Below are 16,530 nucleotides of genomic sequence, written 5' to 3'. Positions count from 1 at the left end.
GGGCCACGTCGCCTCGGGGTGCCGCTCTCCTGGGCAGCGCAGGACGACACCTCAACGGGACGCCGGCCCTCGTCACAAGCTCCACCATCATAATCCGGCGAGTCGCGGCACCCCTCACGTTTGGCCCACGCACACGCCCGTCGCACACTTAAACACCGCAGCGAAGGGGGGGCCAATATCGCGTACCATGGCACCAACACGCACCGCTCTGGGTACTCAGATTGAACCCAGCCAGTGGTCCGTGTTGGCCCATCGGGTTGTAGCCGCGTCGTCAGGGTCGTCGGCCGTTGTGGGTCACATCGATGGGGTCGAGGTGCGCATCCTGGTCGATACAGGAGCATCGGCGACCATTATTTCGGAGTTGATTTATAACATTCTCCCTGCCCAAAGCCGTCCTTTGATGCCTGTTAACGTGCCATTCTTTGCTGCTAACGGGGGTTCACTTGGCATCATCGGACAAATTCGAGCCCAAATTTGTGTCGGGGATATTAAATTATCTGGGCCGATTTTTGTTTCCTCCTCGCTGGCGGTTCCGTGCCTGCTGGGGACGGATTTCCTGGCCAAAATGCCGATTAGGATATTAATCGACCAGGGATGCATTGAGCTCCCATCGGGCCGACGCATGGCGTTTTTGCCATCCCCCGCTACGAGCCGGACGGCGTTCGCGACGGTGCCGGCGTTCGTAGATAGAACGGTGCGCGTTCCTCCGGGGGCGCAAATGTTAATTCCTTTGAGACTTCGGCGGCCCTTCGCTAAGGGCATTGGGGCTCAAGGGGTTTTGCTGGGACCGTCTAGGGCCGGGGTCAGTGGACCTAATTTACTCCCGGCCCAGACCATAGTGAGAGGGGATGGAGAACCCTTCATCGCGGTCCTCAATGTGGGCTCGCAGACGGTGGTGGTCCCACAGGGGACCGTGCTTGCTCACGCAACGCCGGTGCCCTGTGAGGAACCCGTCGCGAGTCATGTCGGCGCTGCCCCTGCACCGCGACCACATTCAGACAGCGATGAAGGGTGGCTCGAGGCGCTTTGCGCGGGATCGACGGACCTGTCAAATTTAGAGCGCCAACGTCTTAAGACACTACTGAGGGAATTTTCCGACGTTTTCAGTCGGGATAAATACGATTTGGGCTGCACTCATCTGCTGCGTCACCATATTGATACGGGTGACAGCGCGCCAATACGCCAAAATCCTTTTCGGTTGAGTCCCGCCGAAAAGGACCATGTCAAATCGGCTGTTGATGACATGCTAGCCGCCGACATAATTTCTCCCTCCAACAGCCCTTGGGGAGCGCCGATCGTCCTGGTTAAGAAGCAGGACGGTTCGTTGCGGTTTTGCGTTGACTTTCGGCGCCTTAATAAAATTACGGTTGCCGACGCATACCCGCTCCCACGGATGGACGAATCGCTTGACGCCTTGGCGGGAGCGCGATTCTTCTCCACATTGGACTTACTTTCGGGATTCTGGCAGCTTCCTCTGGACGATGATTCAAAGCCTAAAACTGCTTTCCGTACTCCGCACGGCCTGTTTCAATTCAACCGGTTGCCGATGGGCTTACACTCAGCGCCGGCAACTTTCCAGCGGTTGATGGAATTGGTTTTGGCTGGATTGCAATGGGAGTCGTGCCTGATTTATTTGGATGACGTCATTGTCTTTGGCAAAACTTTTGAGGAACATCTCCAGAGGTTGCGGGCGGTTTTCCTAAAGATGCGGGCTGCTAATTTGAAATTTAAGCCCCAAAAATGCCATTTGTTACGCGAGTCGGTGCGTTATTTGGGGCACATCGTGGGGCGCTCAGGTATTTCTACCGATCCCGCCAAAACGCAGTGTGTAAGCTCCTGGCCGACTCCCACCTCAGTGGGAGAGGTTAGGAGTTTTATTGGGTTTGCGTCGTATTATAGACGCTTCGTCGCTAATTTTGCGACTATCGCCAAACCCCTACATGCTTTAACATCTAAAGGGGTTCGGTTTTGCTGGGGTCAGGAGGAGGAGGCTGCTTTTTGCTCCCTTCGGGATGCTTTGGTAAACGCTCCTCCCCTGATTTACCCTGATTTTTCAAAACCGTTCTTGCTCGACACCGATGCGAGCAACACGGGTATTGGGGGCGTGCTCTCCCAGGTGGTTGACGGCGTGGAACATGTGGTTGCGTACGGCAGTCGGGTGTTGTCTCCAGCGGAGCAACGATATTGTGTCACCCGTAGGGAACTGTTGGCAATTGTCCATTTCATCCAACAGTATCGCCCATATCTGTACGGTCGGCGTTTCACCGTCCGCACAGATCATGCGGCACTGCAGTACGCCCTGAGGGTTCAACAGCCATCGGGACAATTGTCCCGATGGTTGGAGGTCCTCCAGGATTACGATTTCCAAACCACATACCGTAAGGGCGTTCGCCACACCAACGCGGACGCTCTGTCACGCTTGCCAACCGCCTCCGAGTGTGCATGCCTCCTGGGGTCTGGACGTTGCAGGCCTCCAGGGGACACATCGCTACCTGTCTTGGCGGCCGCCAACGACGACGATGCAGTGGTTCCTAATTCGATCGAACAACAGGGCAAAGATTCCCTGTTGGGGTTGCCCGTCATTGAATGGGGGCGCCTCCAGATGGAGGATGTCTCCCTCCTCGGGTGGCGACGTCGCGTTGGCGGTGCGGCGGGGGGAAAAAGAGGTGGTTCCGACGCATGGGAAATGTGCCAAGGTCTGCTGATGCATTGGGACGGGAAGTCACGCCGACATCGGCTGGTGGTCCCTACGGGGTTGCGGGGTAGGGTGGTATGGGCCGCTCATGAGCGCCTCCTACACCTGGGGACCCAAAAGACTCTCGCCTTGTTGCAACTTGATTTTTATTGGCCTGGCATGACGAGGGATGTTGGGGATTTGTTGGGATCATGCCCTCAATGTGCACAACGCAAACCGCCGGCACGGGAGTCTAACCCGCCTTTGCAATCGATCAAAGTGTCCAGGATAAACGAGCTGGTCGCTCTGGACATTTTGGGACCATTCCCCGCCACCCCCAGGGGGAATAGATATTTGTTGACTGGTGTCGAGTATTTTACACGCTGGCCTATGGCCTGGCCTCTGGCCAACCAGTCGGCAGCAGCCATCGTGGAGGCCTTTGTTCAGGGTTATGTCCTGGACAAAGGTGCTCCGGAGAGGTTGCTGACCGACCAGGGCAGAAATTTTTCCGGTAAACTACTCAGACAAGTCTGCGATCTCCTGGGCACAAAGAAAATTCGGACCTCCCCATATCACCCACAAACTGACGGGATGGTCGAACGTTTGCATCGCACCATCTCGTCCATGTTATCACAACAAGTTTCGGACTCGCAAACGGATTGGGACCTACAAATTCAGGGGGTCTTGGCGGCGTACCGGATGGCACCCCATGCAGCTACGGGGTTTTCTCCCTTTTACCTCATGTACGGCCGAGAACCAGACCCGCCTGTTCGTGCCCAGTTGCGGATCCCCGTGCCGCAGGGAAAAACTAATCTGGCTGACCATGTTAAATTTAATCTGGACAAATTGACCGAGGCACGGGATGCTGCAATGCAAAACTCTGACCTCCGTCAGAAGGCGAATGAGCGCCTCAGATTGAGTCGAGCGCACATACTGCAGTGGAAGCCGGGGGACAAGGCATGGTTGCACTGCCCCCAGGTGCCACTGGCAACCTCCTCTAAACTGGTGCGGCCGTGGCGGGGCCCTGTGGAAGTGGTGGAGGTGTTACGTCCGCAGTGCGTGCGCATAAAGTGGGGGAAGCGGAGATGGTTCGTGCACCCCTCTAGGTTGAAACCCTTCGCAGCGGTACACAATCCCACTTCACACGCGCGTGGCCAAACGTGTGGGGGGTCGGCCGACTCTCTGGGTCCGTCTCCGTCGCTCTCACCTAATGCCTTGCCGGCTGTGCCACCTTCAGGAGCATCGGGAGTGACGGGCTCACGCCCGATCACCCCTCCTGCGGATACCGAGGGTCACGCGGAGTCGGATGAATGCTCACCCCAAGACGGACAGTCGCCACCTGATGGTCCGCCACGCGGGGTTACCCCGTGCGAGGGGCCCGCTGCAAGGACGCGCGCTAAAATGCGCAAACTGTTGTGAGGCCGGAAAATGTGTACATAGCTGTTGTGTTTATTGGGTGTTGTGTGGGTGGTGTGTTCCCCGCTCCTCGGATGTACATATGTTGGGTTCACCGTGTGTTGTGTGTGCGTGGTGGGTTCCCTGCTGATTGTATATAGGCTGTTTTTTTTACGGAATTCGTATTTATTCGGGGGGGGGTGCGTCGGGTTGTTTCTCATCTTGTTGTTGCGTTCTTGTTCTGGTTCCTGTTATTGTTCAAAAATAGTGAGGCACACGCGCGGTCAGGGGGTGAAGGCACCTTTATTGTCAAATTTTTGTATGTTGGCAGCCGGGACGGCTGCATGCTATGCGGGGGGGAGTGATGTAGGGGTGTTAGAGAGAGAGCCCGTTATGCATGGCAGCCTATGGTAAACAAACACAGTAGGCGGGGCTACATGTGTGCACAAGCAGGTGCCCTCTGCGACGTCCGCGCCAGACACCCTGGGGGGTCGATTCGGTGGTTATGATCCCCCGGGGCCCCACCCCTCAGGGAGGGGTTGGGTATAAAAGGGGAATGTATCGAAGGGCTCGGGAGTGATGTTTAGCTAAAGAAGAGGAGGCGGAAGACGTCTGAGATAGAGCCCTGGACTCCCCCTGGTACGCCGTCCTTATCAGGACCGCGCAGGCTCGAGCCAGTGGCGTGGTACCAGAGCCAGAGCCAGTGCTGGTCTGGACTCTGGGTACCGGGCCCGACTGACCAGTGTCGGGCCAAGATAGCCTCCCCTAGCCCATTAGTGGAGGACTCAGAGGCAGGCTAGGGTTAGCTAGAGAGGTGTGTCCTCAGATAGACGGGTGAGGGGGCCGATACCCCCTCAAATGTGTATGTCACAACGTTGGTGTTAAATAAACAAGTGTGCCTCCAACTCCGGTGTGAACGAGTCGTGAGCGTTACTACAGTAGTATCAACCAACTCTATAGTCGTAAATACTGACTCTACAGTAGTATCTAATTACTATAGTAATATCTACTGAATCTTTAGTTGTATCTATTGACTCTAAAGTAGTATCAACTGACTATAGTAGTAACTATTAACTTTATAGTAGTATCTGCTGACTATAGCAGTACCTGCTAACTCCATAGTATCTGCTGACTATAGCAGTATCTACTGATTATAGTCGTATATACCGACTCTACAGCAGTATATACTGACTGTAGTAGTATCTACTGACTATATAGTAGTATCTACTGACTCTATAGTAGTATCCACTTACTATAGTAGTAACTAACTCTATAGGAGTAACTTCTGGCTATAGCAGTATCTGCAAACCGCGTGTTCACCTGAACGCAAATATGCAGAGGCGGTGCTCCTGGTTACAGCGCTGGAGCTGCCCAAAATCATGAGTTGCCAATTTCTTTTATCTGGCTTGTGCAGGGGTGAAGAGCTCGTTTTTCAACTGAAGGACATGGAGGTTCGGCTCCACCCCATACTGACGAGAGGAGCGAGCATTCTTCACGAGTCTCTCTTGTCGAACTGCGTCACCCTCGACACTGCCTGCAGCATGGCTCGGGGCCAGCAGTTCTCTCCGCGGGACGTGCAAAAGGCATGGACGTATTGATTTTCTGCGCGCATTCGGTTGTAGTAAATATGGCTGTGTCCGCCTCTACGACAGTGAATAACTGGAAGTTTGCGTCTTCACCGTTATTGGTATCTTGTCAACGTGTTCTGTGCAGGTGGTAGACCAGCTCCTGACGATGGACGTCCCGGAGCTGTGCTCCATATTGCTGGATGACTCGCTGGAGCTGCAGTGAGTACTGCTTTTGAGACGTGGCTGCTCGCAATGCGACCATTGAGTGTGCACGCAGGGACGCCTGTGAATTATACCTTCACGCATGAGCAGCTTCTGAGGTCAATAGGTCATAGTCAATTTTACTGTCACCACAGTAACCTCCTCTGTTTCCTTTAGCGGGCTCCTGTGTATTTTGCTCCAGTGTCAATGCCTCACCTTACTGCGTTCCTAGTCTGATCACCAACACCTCTGGGTGTTGCTCTGTCCCCTGTCTAGGCCACTGCTTGCCCCCACCTCTATCTAGCACACGTTGTGCCCATTGCAACCTCTCTTTATAGCTTAGATACTTCTCCGATTAAATTTATTCCCAATTTCCAAGTTTTTTTAAGTCTAATCACATTTCTATAATTCTCCTCATGTACCTTCATGCCAGTGTCAGAAACTTTTTTCTTCTATAATGGCTTTGGTGAGGCAACTATTTGCTTGTTTTATTCCACGAATGATTCAAAGCTACGGTGAACATTTTCCCTTTTGATTTCTCACTCAAACCATTTCTCAGGTTGCCATGCTCATCCTGCCTGCGTCTCTCCTGCTTGTAGTGAGGGGAGATTTCGGCGTTGTGCCCACCCCTGTATCAAGGAGGATATTGGCGTTGTGCCCACCCCTGTATCAAGGAGGATATTGGTGTTGTGCCCAGCCCATTATCAAGGGGGATATTGGTGTTGTGCCCACCCCTGTATCAAGGGGGATATTGGTGTTGTGCCCACCCCTGTATCAAGGAGGATATTGGTGTTGTGCCCAGCCCTGTATCAAGGAGGATATTGGTGTTGTGCCCACCCCTGTATCAAGGGGGATATTGGTGTTGTGCCCAGCCCATCATCAAGGGGGATATTGGTGTTGTGCCCACCCCTGTATCAAGGAGGATATTGGTGTTGTGCCCACCCCTGTATCAAGGGGGATATTGGTGTTGTGCCCACCCCTGCATCAAGGAGGATATTGGTGTTGTGCCCAGCCCTGTATCAAGGGGGATATTGGTGTTGTGCCCAGCCCATTATCAAGGGGGATATTGGTGTTGTGCCCACCCCTGTATCAAGGAGGATATTGGTGTTGTGCCCAGCCCTGTATCAAGGGGGATATTGGTGTTGTGCCCAGCCCATTATCAAGGAGGATATTGGTGTTGTGCCCAGCCCATTATCAAGGAGGATATTGGTGTTGTGCCCAGCCCTATATCAAGGAGGATATTGGTGTTGTGCCCAGCCCATTATCAAGGGGGATATTGGTGTTGTGCCCAGCCCATTATCAATGAGGATATTGGTGTTGTGCCCAGCCCTGTATCAAGGGGGATATTGGTGTTGTGCCCAGCCCTGTATCAAGGAGGATATTGGTGTTGTGCCCAGCCCTGTATCAAGGGGGATATTGGTGTTGTGCCCAGCCCATTATCAAGGAGGATATTGGTGTTGTGCCCAGCCCATTATCAAGGAGGATATTGGTGTTGTGCCCACCCCTGTATCAAGGGGGATATTGGTGTTGTGCCCAGCCCTGTATCAAGGGGGATATTGGTGTTGTGCCCACCCCTGTATCAAGGAGGATATTGGTGTTGTGCCCAGCCCATTATCAAGGAGGATATTGGTGTTGTGCCCAGCCCATTATCAAGGGGGATATTGGTGTTGTGCCCAGCCCTGTATCAAGGGGGGTATTGGTGTTGTGCCCACCCCTGTATCAAGGAGGATATTGGTGTTGTGCCCAGCCCTGTATCAAGGGGGATATTGGTGTTGTGCCCACCCCTGTATCAAGGAGGATTTTGGTGTTGTGCCCAGCCCATTATCAAGGAGGATATTGGTGTTGTGCCCAGCCCATCATCAAGGGGGATATTGGTGTTGTGCCCAGCCCATTATCAAGGGGGATATTGGTGTTGTGCCCAGCCCTGTATCAAGGGGGATATTGGTGTTGTGCCCAACCCATTATCAAGGGGGATATTGGTGTTGAGCCCAGCCCATCATCAAGGGGGATATTGGTGTTGTGCCCAACCCATTATCAAGGGGGATATTGGTGTTGTGCCCAGCCCATTATCAAGGGGGATATTGGTGTTGTGTCCAGCCCATTATCAAGGAGGATATTGGTGTTGTGCCCAGCCCATCATCAAGGGGGATATTGGTGTTGTGCCCAGCCCTGTATCAAGGGGGATATTGGTGTTGTGCCCAGCCCATCATCAAGGGGGATATTGGTGTTGTGCCCAGCCCTGTATCAAGGGGGATATTGGTGTTGTGCCCAACCCATTATCAAGGGGGATATTGGTGTTGTGCACAGCGCTGTATCAAGGGGGATATTGGTGTTGTGCCCAGCCCATTATCAAGGGGGATATTGGTGTTGCGCCCAGCCCATTATCAAGGGGGATATTGGTGTTGTGCCCAACCCATTATCAAGGGGGATATTGGTGTTGTGCCCATCCCTGTATCAAGGGGGATATTGGTGTTGTGCCCAGCCCATCATCAAGGGGGATATTGGTGTTGTGTCCAGCCCATTATCAAGGGGGATATTGGTGTTGTGCCCATCCCATTATCAAGGAGGATATTGGTGTTGTGCCCAGCCCATAATCAAGGGGGATATTGGTGTTGTGTCCAGCCCATTATCAAGGGGGATATTGGTGTTGTACCCAGCCCATTATCAAGGGGGATATTGGTGTTGTGCCCAACCCATTATCAAGGAGGATATTGGTGTTGTGTCCAGCCCATTATCAAGGGGGATATTGGTGTTGTGTCCAGCCCATTATCAAGGGGGATATTGGTGTTGTGTCCAGCCCATTATCAAGGAGGATATTGGTGTTGTGCCCAGCCCATCATCAAGGGGGATATTGGTGTTGTGCCCAGCCCTGTATCAAGGGGGATATTGGTGTTGTGCCCAGCCCATTATCAAGGAGGATATTGGTGTTGTGCCCAGCCCATCATCAAGGGGGATATTGGTGTTGTGCAAAGCGCTGTATCAAGGGGGATATTGGTGTTGTGCCCAGCCCATTATCAAGGGGGATATTGGTGTTGCGCCCAGCCCATTATCAAGGGGGATATTGGTGTTGTGCCCAACCCATTATCAAGGGGGATATTGGTGTTGTGCCCAGCCCATCATCAAGGGGGATATTGGTGTTGTGTCCAGCCCATTATCAAGGGGGATATTGGTGTTGTGCCCATCCCATTATCAAGGAGGATATTGGTGTTGTGCCCAGCCCATTATCAAGGGGGATATTGGTGTTGTGCCCAGCCCTGTATCAAGGGGGATATTGGTGTTGTGCCCAGCCCATTATCAAGGAGGATATTGGTGTTGTGCCCAGCCCATCATCAAGGGGGATATTGGTGTTGTGCCCAGCCCATCATCAAGGGGGATATTGGTGTTGTGCCCAGCCCTGTATCAAGGGGGATATTGGTGTTGTGCCCAACCCATTATCAAGGGGGATATTGGTGTTGTGCACAGCGCTGTATCAAGGGGGATATTGGTGTTGTGCCCAGCCCATTATCAAGGGGGATATTGGTGTTGCGCCCAGCCCATTATCAAGGGGGATATTGGTGTTGTGCCCAACCCATTATCAAGGGGGATATTGGTGTTGTGCCCATCCCTGTATCAAGGGGGATATTGGTGTTGTGCCCAGCCCATCATCAAGGGGGATATTGGTGTTGTGTCCAGCCCATTATCAAGGGGAATATTGGTGTTGTGCCCAACCCATTATCAAGGAGGATATTTGTGTTGTGTCCAGCCCATTATCAAGGGGGATATTGGTGTTGTGTCCAGCCCATTATCAAGGGGGATATTGGTGTTGTGTCCAGCCCATTATCAAGGAGGATATTGGTGTTGTGCCCAGCCCATCATCAAGGGGGATATTGGTGTTGTGCCCCGCCCATTATCAAGGGGGATATTGGTGTTGTGCCCAACCCATTATCAAGGAGGATATTGGTGTTGTGCCCAGCCCATCATCAAGGAGGATATTGGTGTTGTGCCCAGCCCATTATCAAGGAGGATATTGGTGTTGTGCCCAGCCCATCATCAAGGAGGATATTGGTGTTGTGTCCAGCCCATTATCAAGGAGGATATTGGTGTTGTGTCCAGCCCATTATCAAGGGGGATATTGGTGTTGTGCCCAACCCATTATCAAGGTGGATATTGGTGTTGTGTCCAGCCCATTATCAAGGAGGATATTGGTGTTGTGCCCAGCCCATTATCAAGGGGGGTATTGGTGTTGTGCCCAACCCATTATCAAGGAGGATATTGGTGTTGTGCCCAGCCCATTATCAAGTGGGATATTGGTGTTGTGTCCAGCCCATCATCAAGGGGGATATTGGTCTTGTGCCCAGCCCATTATCAAGGAGGATATTGGTGTTGTGCCCAGCCCATTATCAAGGAGGATATTGGTGTTGTGCCCAGCCCATTATCAAGGGGGATATTGGTGTTGTGCCCAGCCCATCATCAAGGGGGATATTGGTGTTGTGTCCAGCCCATTATCAAGGGGGATATTGGTGTTGTGCCCAGCCCTGTATCAAGGGGGATATTGGTGTTGTGCCCAGCCCATTATCAAGGGGGATATTGGTGTTGTATCCAGCCCATTATCAAGGGGGATATTGGTGTTGTGCCCAGCCCATCATCAAGGGGGATATTGGTGTTGTGTCCAGCCCATTATCAGGGGGGATATTGGTGTTGTATCCAGCCCATTATCAAGGGGGATATTGGTGTTGTGTCCAACCCATTATCAAGGGGGATATTGGTGTTGTGTCCAGCCCATTATCAAGGAGGATATTGGTGTTGTGTCCAGCCCATCATCAAGGGGGATATTGGTGTTGTGTCCAGCCCATTATCAAGGAGGATATTGGTGTTGTGCCCAGCCCATCATCAAGGGGGATATTGGTGTTGTGTCCAGCCCATTATCAAGGAGGATATTGGTGTTGTGTCCAGCCCATCATCAAGGGGGATATTGGTGTTGTGTCCAGCCTATTATCAAGGAGGATATTGGTGTTGTGCCCAGCCCATCATCAAGGGGGATATTGGTGTTGTGTCCAGCCCATTATCAAGGGGGATATTGGTGTTGTGTCCAGCCCATTATCAAGGAGGATATTGGTGTTGTGTCCAGCCCATCATCAAGGGGGATGTTGGTGTTGTGTCCAGCCCATTATCAAGGGGGATATTGGTGTTGTGTCCAGCCCATTATCAAGGAGGATATTGGTGTTGTGCCCAGCCCATTAATAAGGGGGATATTGGTGTTGTGCCCAGCCCATTATCAAGGAGGATATTGGTGTTGTGTCCAGCCCATTATCAAGGAGGATATTGGTGTTGTGCCCAGCCCATCATCAAGGAGGATATTGGTGTTGTGTCCAGCCCATTATCAAGGAGGATATTGGTGTTGTGTCCAGCCCATTATCAAGGGGGATATTGGTGTTGTGCCCAACCCATTATCAAGGAGGATATTGGTGTTGTGCCCAGCTCATTATCAAGGAGGATATTGGTGTTGTGTCCAGCCCATTATCAAGGGGGATATTGGTGTTGTGTCCAGCCCATCATCAAGGGGGATATTGGTCTTGTGCCCAGCCCATTATCAAGGAGGATATTGGTGTTGTGCCCAGCCCATTATCAAGGAGGATATTGGTGTTGTGCCCAGCCCATTATCAAGGGGGATATTGGTGTTGTGTCCAGCCCATCATCAAGGGGGATATTGGTGTTGTGTCCAGCCCATTATCAAGGGGGATATTGGTGTTGTGCCCAGCCCTGTATCAAGGGGGATATTGGTGTTGTGCCCAGCCCATTATCAAGGGGGATATTGGTGTTGTATCCAGCCCATTATCAAGGGGGATATTGGTGTTGTGCCCAGCCCATTATCAGGGGGGATATTGGTGTTGTGTCCAGCCCATTATCAAGGGGGATATTGGTGTTGTGTCCAGCCCATTATCAAGGGGGATATTGGTGTTGTGTCCAGCCCATTATCAAGGAGGATATTGGTGTTGTGCCCAGCCCATCATCAAGGGGGATATTGGTGTTGTGTCCAGCCCATTATCAAGGGGGATATTGGTGTTGTGTCCAGCCCATTATCAAGGAGGATATTGGTGTTGTGCCCAGCCCATTATCAAGGGGGATATTGGTGTTGTGCCCAGCCCATTATCAAGGAGGATATTGGTGTTTTGCCCAGCCCATTATCAAGGGGGATATTGGTGTTGTGTCCAGCCCATTATCAAGGGGGATATTGGTGTTGTGTCCAGCCCATTATCAAGGAGGATATTGGTGTTGTGCCCAGCCCATTATCAAGGGGGATGTTGGTGTTGTGCCCAACCCATTATCAAGGAGGATATTGGTGTTGTGCCCAGCTCATTATCAAGGAGGATATTGGTGTTGTGTCCAGCCCATTATCAAGGGGGATATTGGTGTTGTGTCCAGCCCATCATCAAGGGGGATATTGGTCTTGTGCCCAGCCCATTATCAAGGAGGATATTGGTGTTGTGCCCAGCCCATTATCAAGGAGGATATTGGTGTTGTGCCCATCCCATTATCAAGGGGGATATTGGTGTTGTGCCCAGCCCATCTTCAAGGGGGATATTGGTGTTGTGTCCAGCCCATTATCAAGGGGGATATTGGTGTTGTGCCCAGCCCTGTATCAAGGGGGATATTGGTGTGGTGTGCCCAGCCCATTATAAAGTGGGATATTGGTGTTGTATCCAGCCCATTATCAAGGGGGATATTGGTGTTGTGCCCAGCCCATCATCAAGGGGGATATTGGTGTTGTGTCCAGCCCATTATCAGGGGGGATATTGGTGTTGTGTCCAGCCCATTATCAAGGGGAATATTGGTGTTGTGTCCAGCCCATTATCAAGGGGGATATTGGTGTTGTGTCCAGCCCATTATCAAGGAGGATATTGGTGTTGTGCCCAGCCCATCATCAAGGGGGATATTGGTGTTGTGTCCAGCCCATTATCAAGGGGGATATTGGTGTTGTGTCCAGCCCATTATCAAGGAGGATATTGGTGTTGTGCCCAGCCCATTATCAAGGGGGATATTGGTGTTGTGCCCAGCCCATTATCAAGGAGGATATTGGTGTTTTGCCCAGCCCATTATCAAGGGGGATATTGGTGTTGTTTCCAGCCCATTATCAAGGGGGATATTGGTGTTGTGTCCAGCCCATTATCAAGGAGGATATTGGTGTTGTGCCCAGCCCTGTATCAAGGAGGATATTGGTGTTGTGCCCAGCCCATTATCAAGGGGGATATTGGTGTTGTGCCCAACCCATTATCAAGGGGGATATTGGTGTTGTGCACAGCGCTGTATCAAGGGGGATATTGGTGTTGTGCCCAGCCCTGTATCAAGGGGGATATTGGTGTTGTGCCCAGCCCATTATCAAGGAGGATATTGGTGTTGTGCCCAGCCCATCATCAAGGGGGATATTGGTGTTGTGCACAGCGCTGTATCAAGGGGGATATTGGTGTTGTGCCCAGCCCATTATCAAGGGGGATATTGGTGTTGCGCCCAGCCCATTATCAAGGGGGATATTGGTGTTGTGCCCAACCCATTATCAAGGGGGATATTGGTGTTGTGCCCAGCCCATCATCAAGGGGGATATTGGTGTTGTGTCCAGCCCATTATCAAGGGGGATATTGGTGTTGTGCCCATCCCATTATCAAGGAGGATATTGGTGTTGTGCCCAGCCCATTATCAAGGGGGATATTGGTGTTGTGCCCAGCCCTGTATCAAGGGGGATATTGGTGTTGTGCCCAGCCCATTATCAAGGAGGATATTGGTGTTGTGCCCAGCCCATCATCAAGGGGGATATTGGTGTTGTGCCCAGCCCATCATCAAGGGGGATATTGGTGTTGTGCCCAGCCCTGTATCAAGGGGGATATTGGTGTTGTGCCCAACCCATTATCAAGGGGGATATTGGTGTTGTGCACAGCGCTGTATCAAGGGGGATATTGGTGTTGTGCCCAGCCCTGTATCAAGGGGGATATTGGTGTTGTGCCCAACCCATTATCAAGGGGGATATTGGTGTTGTGCACAGCGCTGTCTCAAGGGGGATATTGGTGTTGTGCCCAGCCCATTATCAAGGGGGATATTGGTGTTGCGCCCAGCCCATTATCAAGGGGGATATTGGTGTTGTGCCCAACCCATTATCAAGGGGGATATTGGTGTTGTGCCCATCCCTGTATCAAGGGGGATATTGGTGTTGTGCCCAGCCCATCATCAAGGGGGATATTGGTGTTGTGTCCAGCCCATTATCAAGGGGGATATTGGTGTTGTACCCAGCCCATTATCAAGGGGGATATTGGTGTTGTGCCCAACCCATTATCAAGGAGGATATTGGTGTTGTGTCCAGCCCATTATCAAGGGGGATATTGGTGTTGTGTCCAGCCCATTATCAAGGGGGATATTGGTGTTGTGTCCAGCCCATTATCAAGGAGGATATTGGTGTTGTGCCCAGCCCATCATCAAGGGGGATATTGGTGTTGTGCCCCGCCCATTATCAAGGGGGATAATGGTGTTGTGCCCAACCCATTATCAAGGAGGATATTGGTGTTGTGCCCAGCCCATCATCAAGGAGGATATTGGTGTTGTGCCCAGCCCATTATCAAGGAGGATATTGGTGTTGTGCCCAGCCCATCATCAAGGAGGATATTGGTGTTGTGTCCAGCCCATTATCAAGGAGGATATTGGTGTTGTGTCCAGCCCATTATCAAGGGGGATATTGGTGTTGTTCCCAACCCATTATCAAGGAGGATATTGGTGTTGTGTCCAGCCCATTATCAAGGAGGATATTGGTGTTGTGCCCAGCCCATTATCAAGGGGGATATTGGTGTTGTGTCCAGCCCATCATCAAGGGGGATATTGGTCTTGTGCCCAGCCCATTATCAAGGAGGATATTGGTGTTGTGCCCAGCCCATTATCAAGGAGGATATTGGTGTTGTGCCCAGCCCATTATCAAGGGGGATATTGGTGTTGTGCCCAGCCCATCATCAAGGGGGATATTGGTGTTGTGTCCAGCCCATTATCAAGGGGGATATTGGTGTTGTGCCCAGCCCTGTATCAAGGGGGATATTGGTGTTGTGCCCAGCCCATTATCAAGGGGGATATTGGTGTTGTATCCAGCCCATTATCAAGGGGGATATTGGTGTTGTGCCCAGCCCATCATCAAGGGGGATATTGGTGTTGTGTCCAGCCCATTATCAGGGGGGATATTGGTGTTGTATCCAGCCCATTATCAAGTGGGATATTGGTGTTGTGTCCAACCCATTATCAAGGGGGATATTGGTGTTGTGTCCAGCCCATTATCAAGGAGGATATTGGTGTTGTGCCCAGCCCATCATCAAGGGGGATATTGGTGTTGTGTCCAGCCCATTATCAAGGAGGATATTGGTGTTGTGCCCAGCCCATCATCAAGGGGGATATTGGTGTTGTGTCCAGCCCATTATCAAGGAGGATATTGGTGTTGTGTCCAGCCCATCATCAAGGGGGATATTGGTGTTGTGTCCAGCCCATTATCAAGGGGGATATTGGTGTTGTGCACAGCGCTGTATCAAGGGGGATATTGGTGTTGTGCCCAGCCCTGTATCAAGGGGGATATTGGTGTTGTGCCCAACCCATTATCAAGGGGGATATTGGTGTTGTGCACAGCGCTGTCTCAAGGGGGATACTGGTGTTGTGCCCAGCCCATTATCAAGGGGGATATTGGTGTTGCGCCCAGCCCATTATCAAGGGGGATATTGGTGTTGTGCCCAACCCATTATCAAGGGGGATATTGGTGTTGTGCCCATCCCTGTATCAAGGGGTATATTGGTGTTGTGCTCAGCCCATCATCAAGGGGGATATTGGTGTTGTGTCCAGCCCATTATCAAGGGGGATATTGGTGTTGTACCCAGCCCATTATCAAGGGGGATATTGGTGTTGTGCCCAACCCATTATCAAGGAGGATATTGGTGTTGTGTCCAGCCCATTATCAAGGGGGATATTGGTGTTGTGTCCAGCCCATTATCAAGGGGGATATTGGTGTTGTGCCCAGCCCATCATCAAGGGGGATATTGGTGTTGTGCCCCGCCCATTATCAAGGGGGATAATGGTGTTGTGCCCAACCCATTATCAAGGAGGATATTGGAGTTGTGCCCAGCCCATCATCAAGGAGGATATTGGTGTTGTGCCCAGCCCATTATCAAGGAGGATATTGGTGTTGTGCCCAGCCCATCATCAAGGAGGATATTGGTGTTGTGTCCAGCCCATTATCAAGGAGGATATTGGTGTTGTGTCCAGCCCATTATCAAGGGGGATATTGGTGTTGTGCCCAACCCATTATCAAGGAGGATATTGGTGTTGTGTCCAGCCCATTATCAAGGAGGATATTGGTGTTGTGCCCAGCCCATTATCAAGGGGGATATTGGTGTTGTGTCCAGCCCATCATCAAGGGGGATATTGGTCTTGTGCCCAGCCCATTATCAAGGAGGATATTGGTGTTGTGCCCAGCCCATTATCAAGGAGGATATTGGTGTTGTGCCCAGCCCATTATCAAGGGGGATATTGGTGTTGTGCCCAGCCCATCATCAAGGGGGATATTGGTGTTGTGTCCAGCCCATTATCAAGGGGGATATTGGTGTTGTGCCCAGCCCTGTATCAAGGGGGATATTGGTGTTGTGTCCAGCCCATTATCAAGGAGGATATTGGTGTTGTGCCCAGCCCATCATCAAGGGGGAT

The 16,530-nt window shown here is 51.7% G+C and overlaps 2 protein-coding genes across 3 annotated transcripts in view; both read left to right on the top strand.

The window, feature by feature from the left end:
* LOC144733433 (E3 ubiquitin-protein ligase Midline-1-like) overlaps positions 1 to 5,789 on the top strand; it is a 65,944-nt gene extending 60,155 nt beyond the window's left edge. The window contains exons 11-12 of the mRNA XM_078615343.1: positions 5,484 to 5,660; positions 5,783 to 5,789. Of these exons, the coding sequence (XP_078471469.1) occupies positions 5,484 to 5,660; positions 5,783 to 5,789 (184 nt within the window). The remainder of the gene's footprint in view (positions 1 to 5,483; positions 5,661 to 5,782) is intronic.
* LOC144733457 (uncharacterized) overlaps positions 5,787 to 16,530 on the top strand; it is a 186,333-nt gene continuing 175,589 nt past the window's right edge. For both annotated transcript variants that reach the window (XM_078615365.1, XM_078615364.1), the window contains exon 1: positions 5,787 to 5,856. In XM_078615365.1, coding sequence (XP_078471491.1) covers positions 5,804 to 5,856 — 53 coding nt within the window. In that variant the 5' untranslated portion in view covers positions 5,787 to 5,803. The remainder of the gene's footprint in view (positions 5,857 to 16,530) is intronic.

Source organism: Lampetra planeri, chromosome 47 (genome assembly GCF_965212315.1).
Source record: "Lampetra planeri chromosome 47, kcLamPlan1.2.h2, whole genome shotgun sequence".
NCBI classification, from domain to species: domain Eukaryota; kingdom Metazoa; phylum Chordata; class Hyperoartia; order Petromyzontiformes; family Petromyzontidae; genus Lampetra; species Lampetra planeri.
The sequence above is the reverse complement of the archived record's forward strand: the minus strand, read 5'-3'. Positions and strand labels throughout refer to the sequence as shown.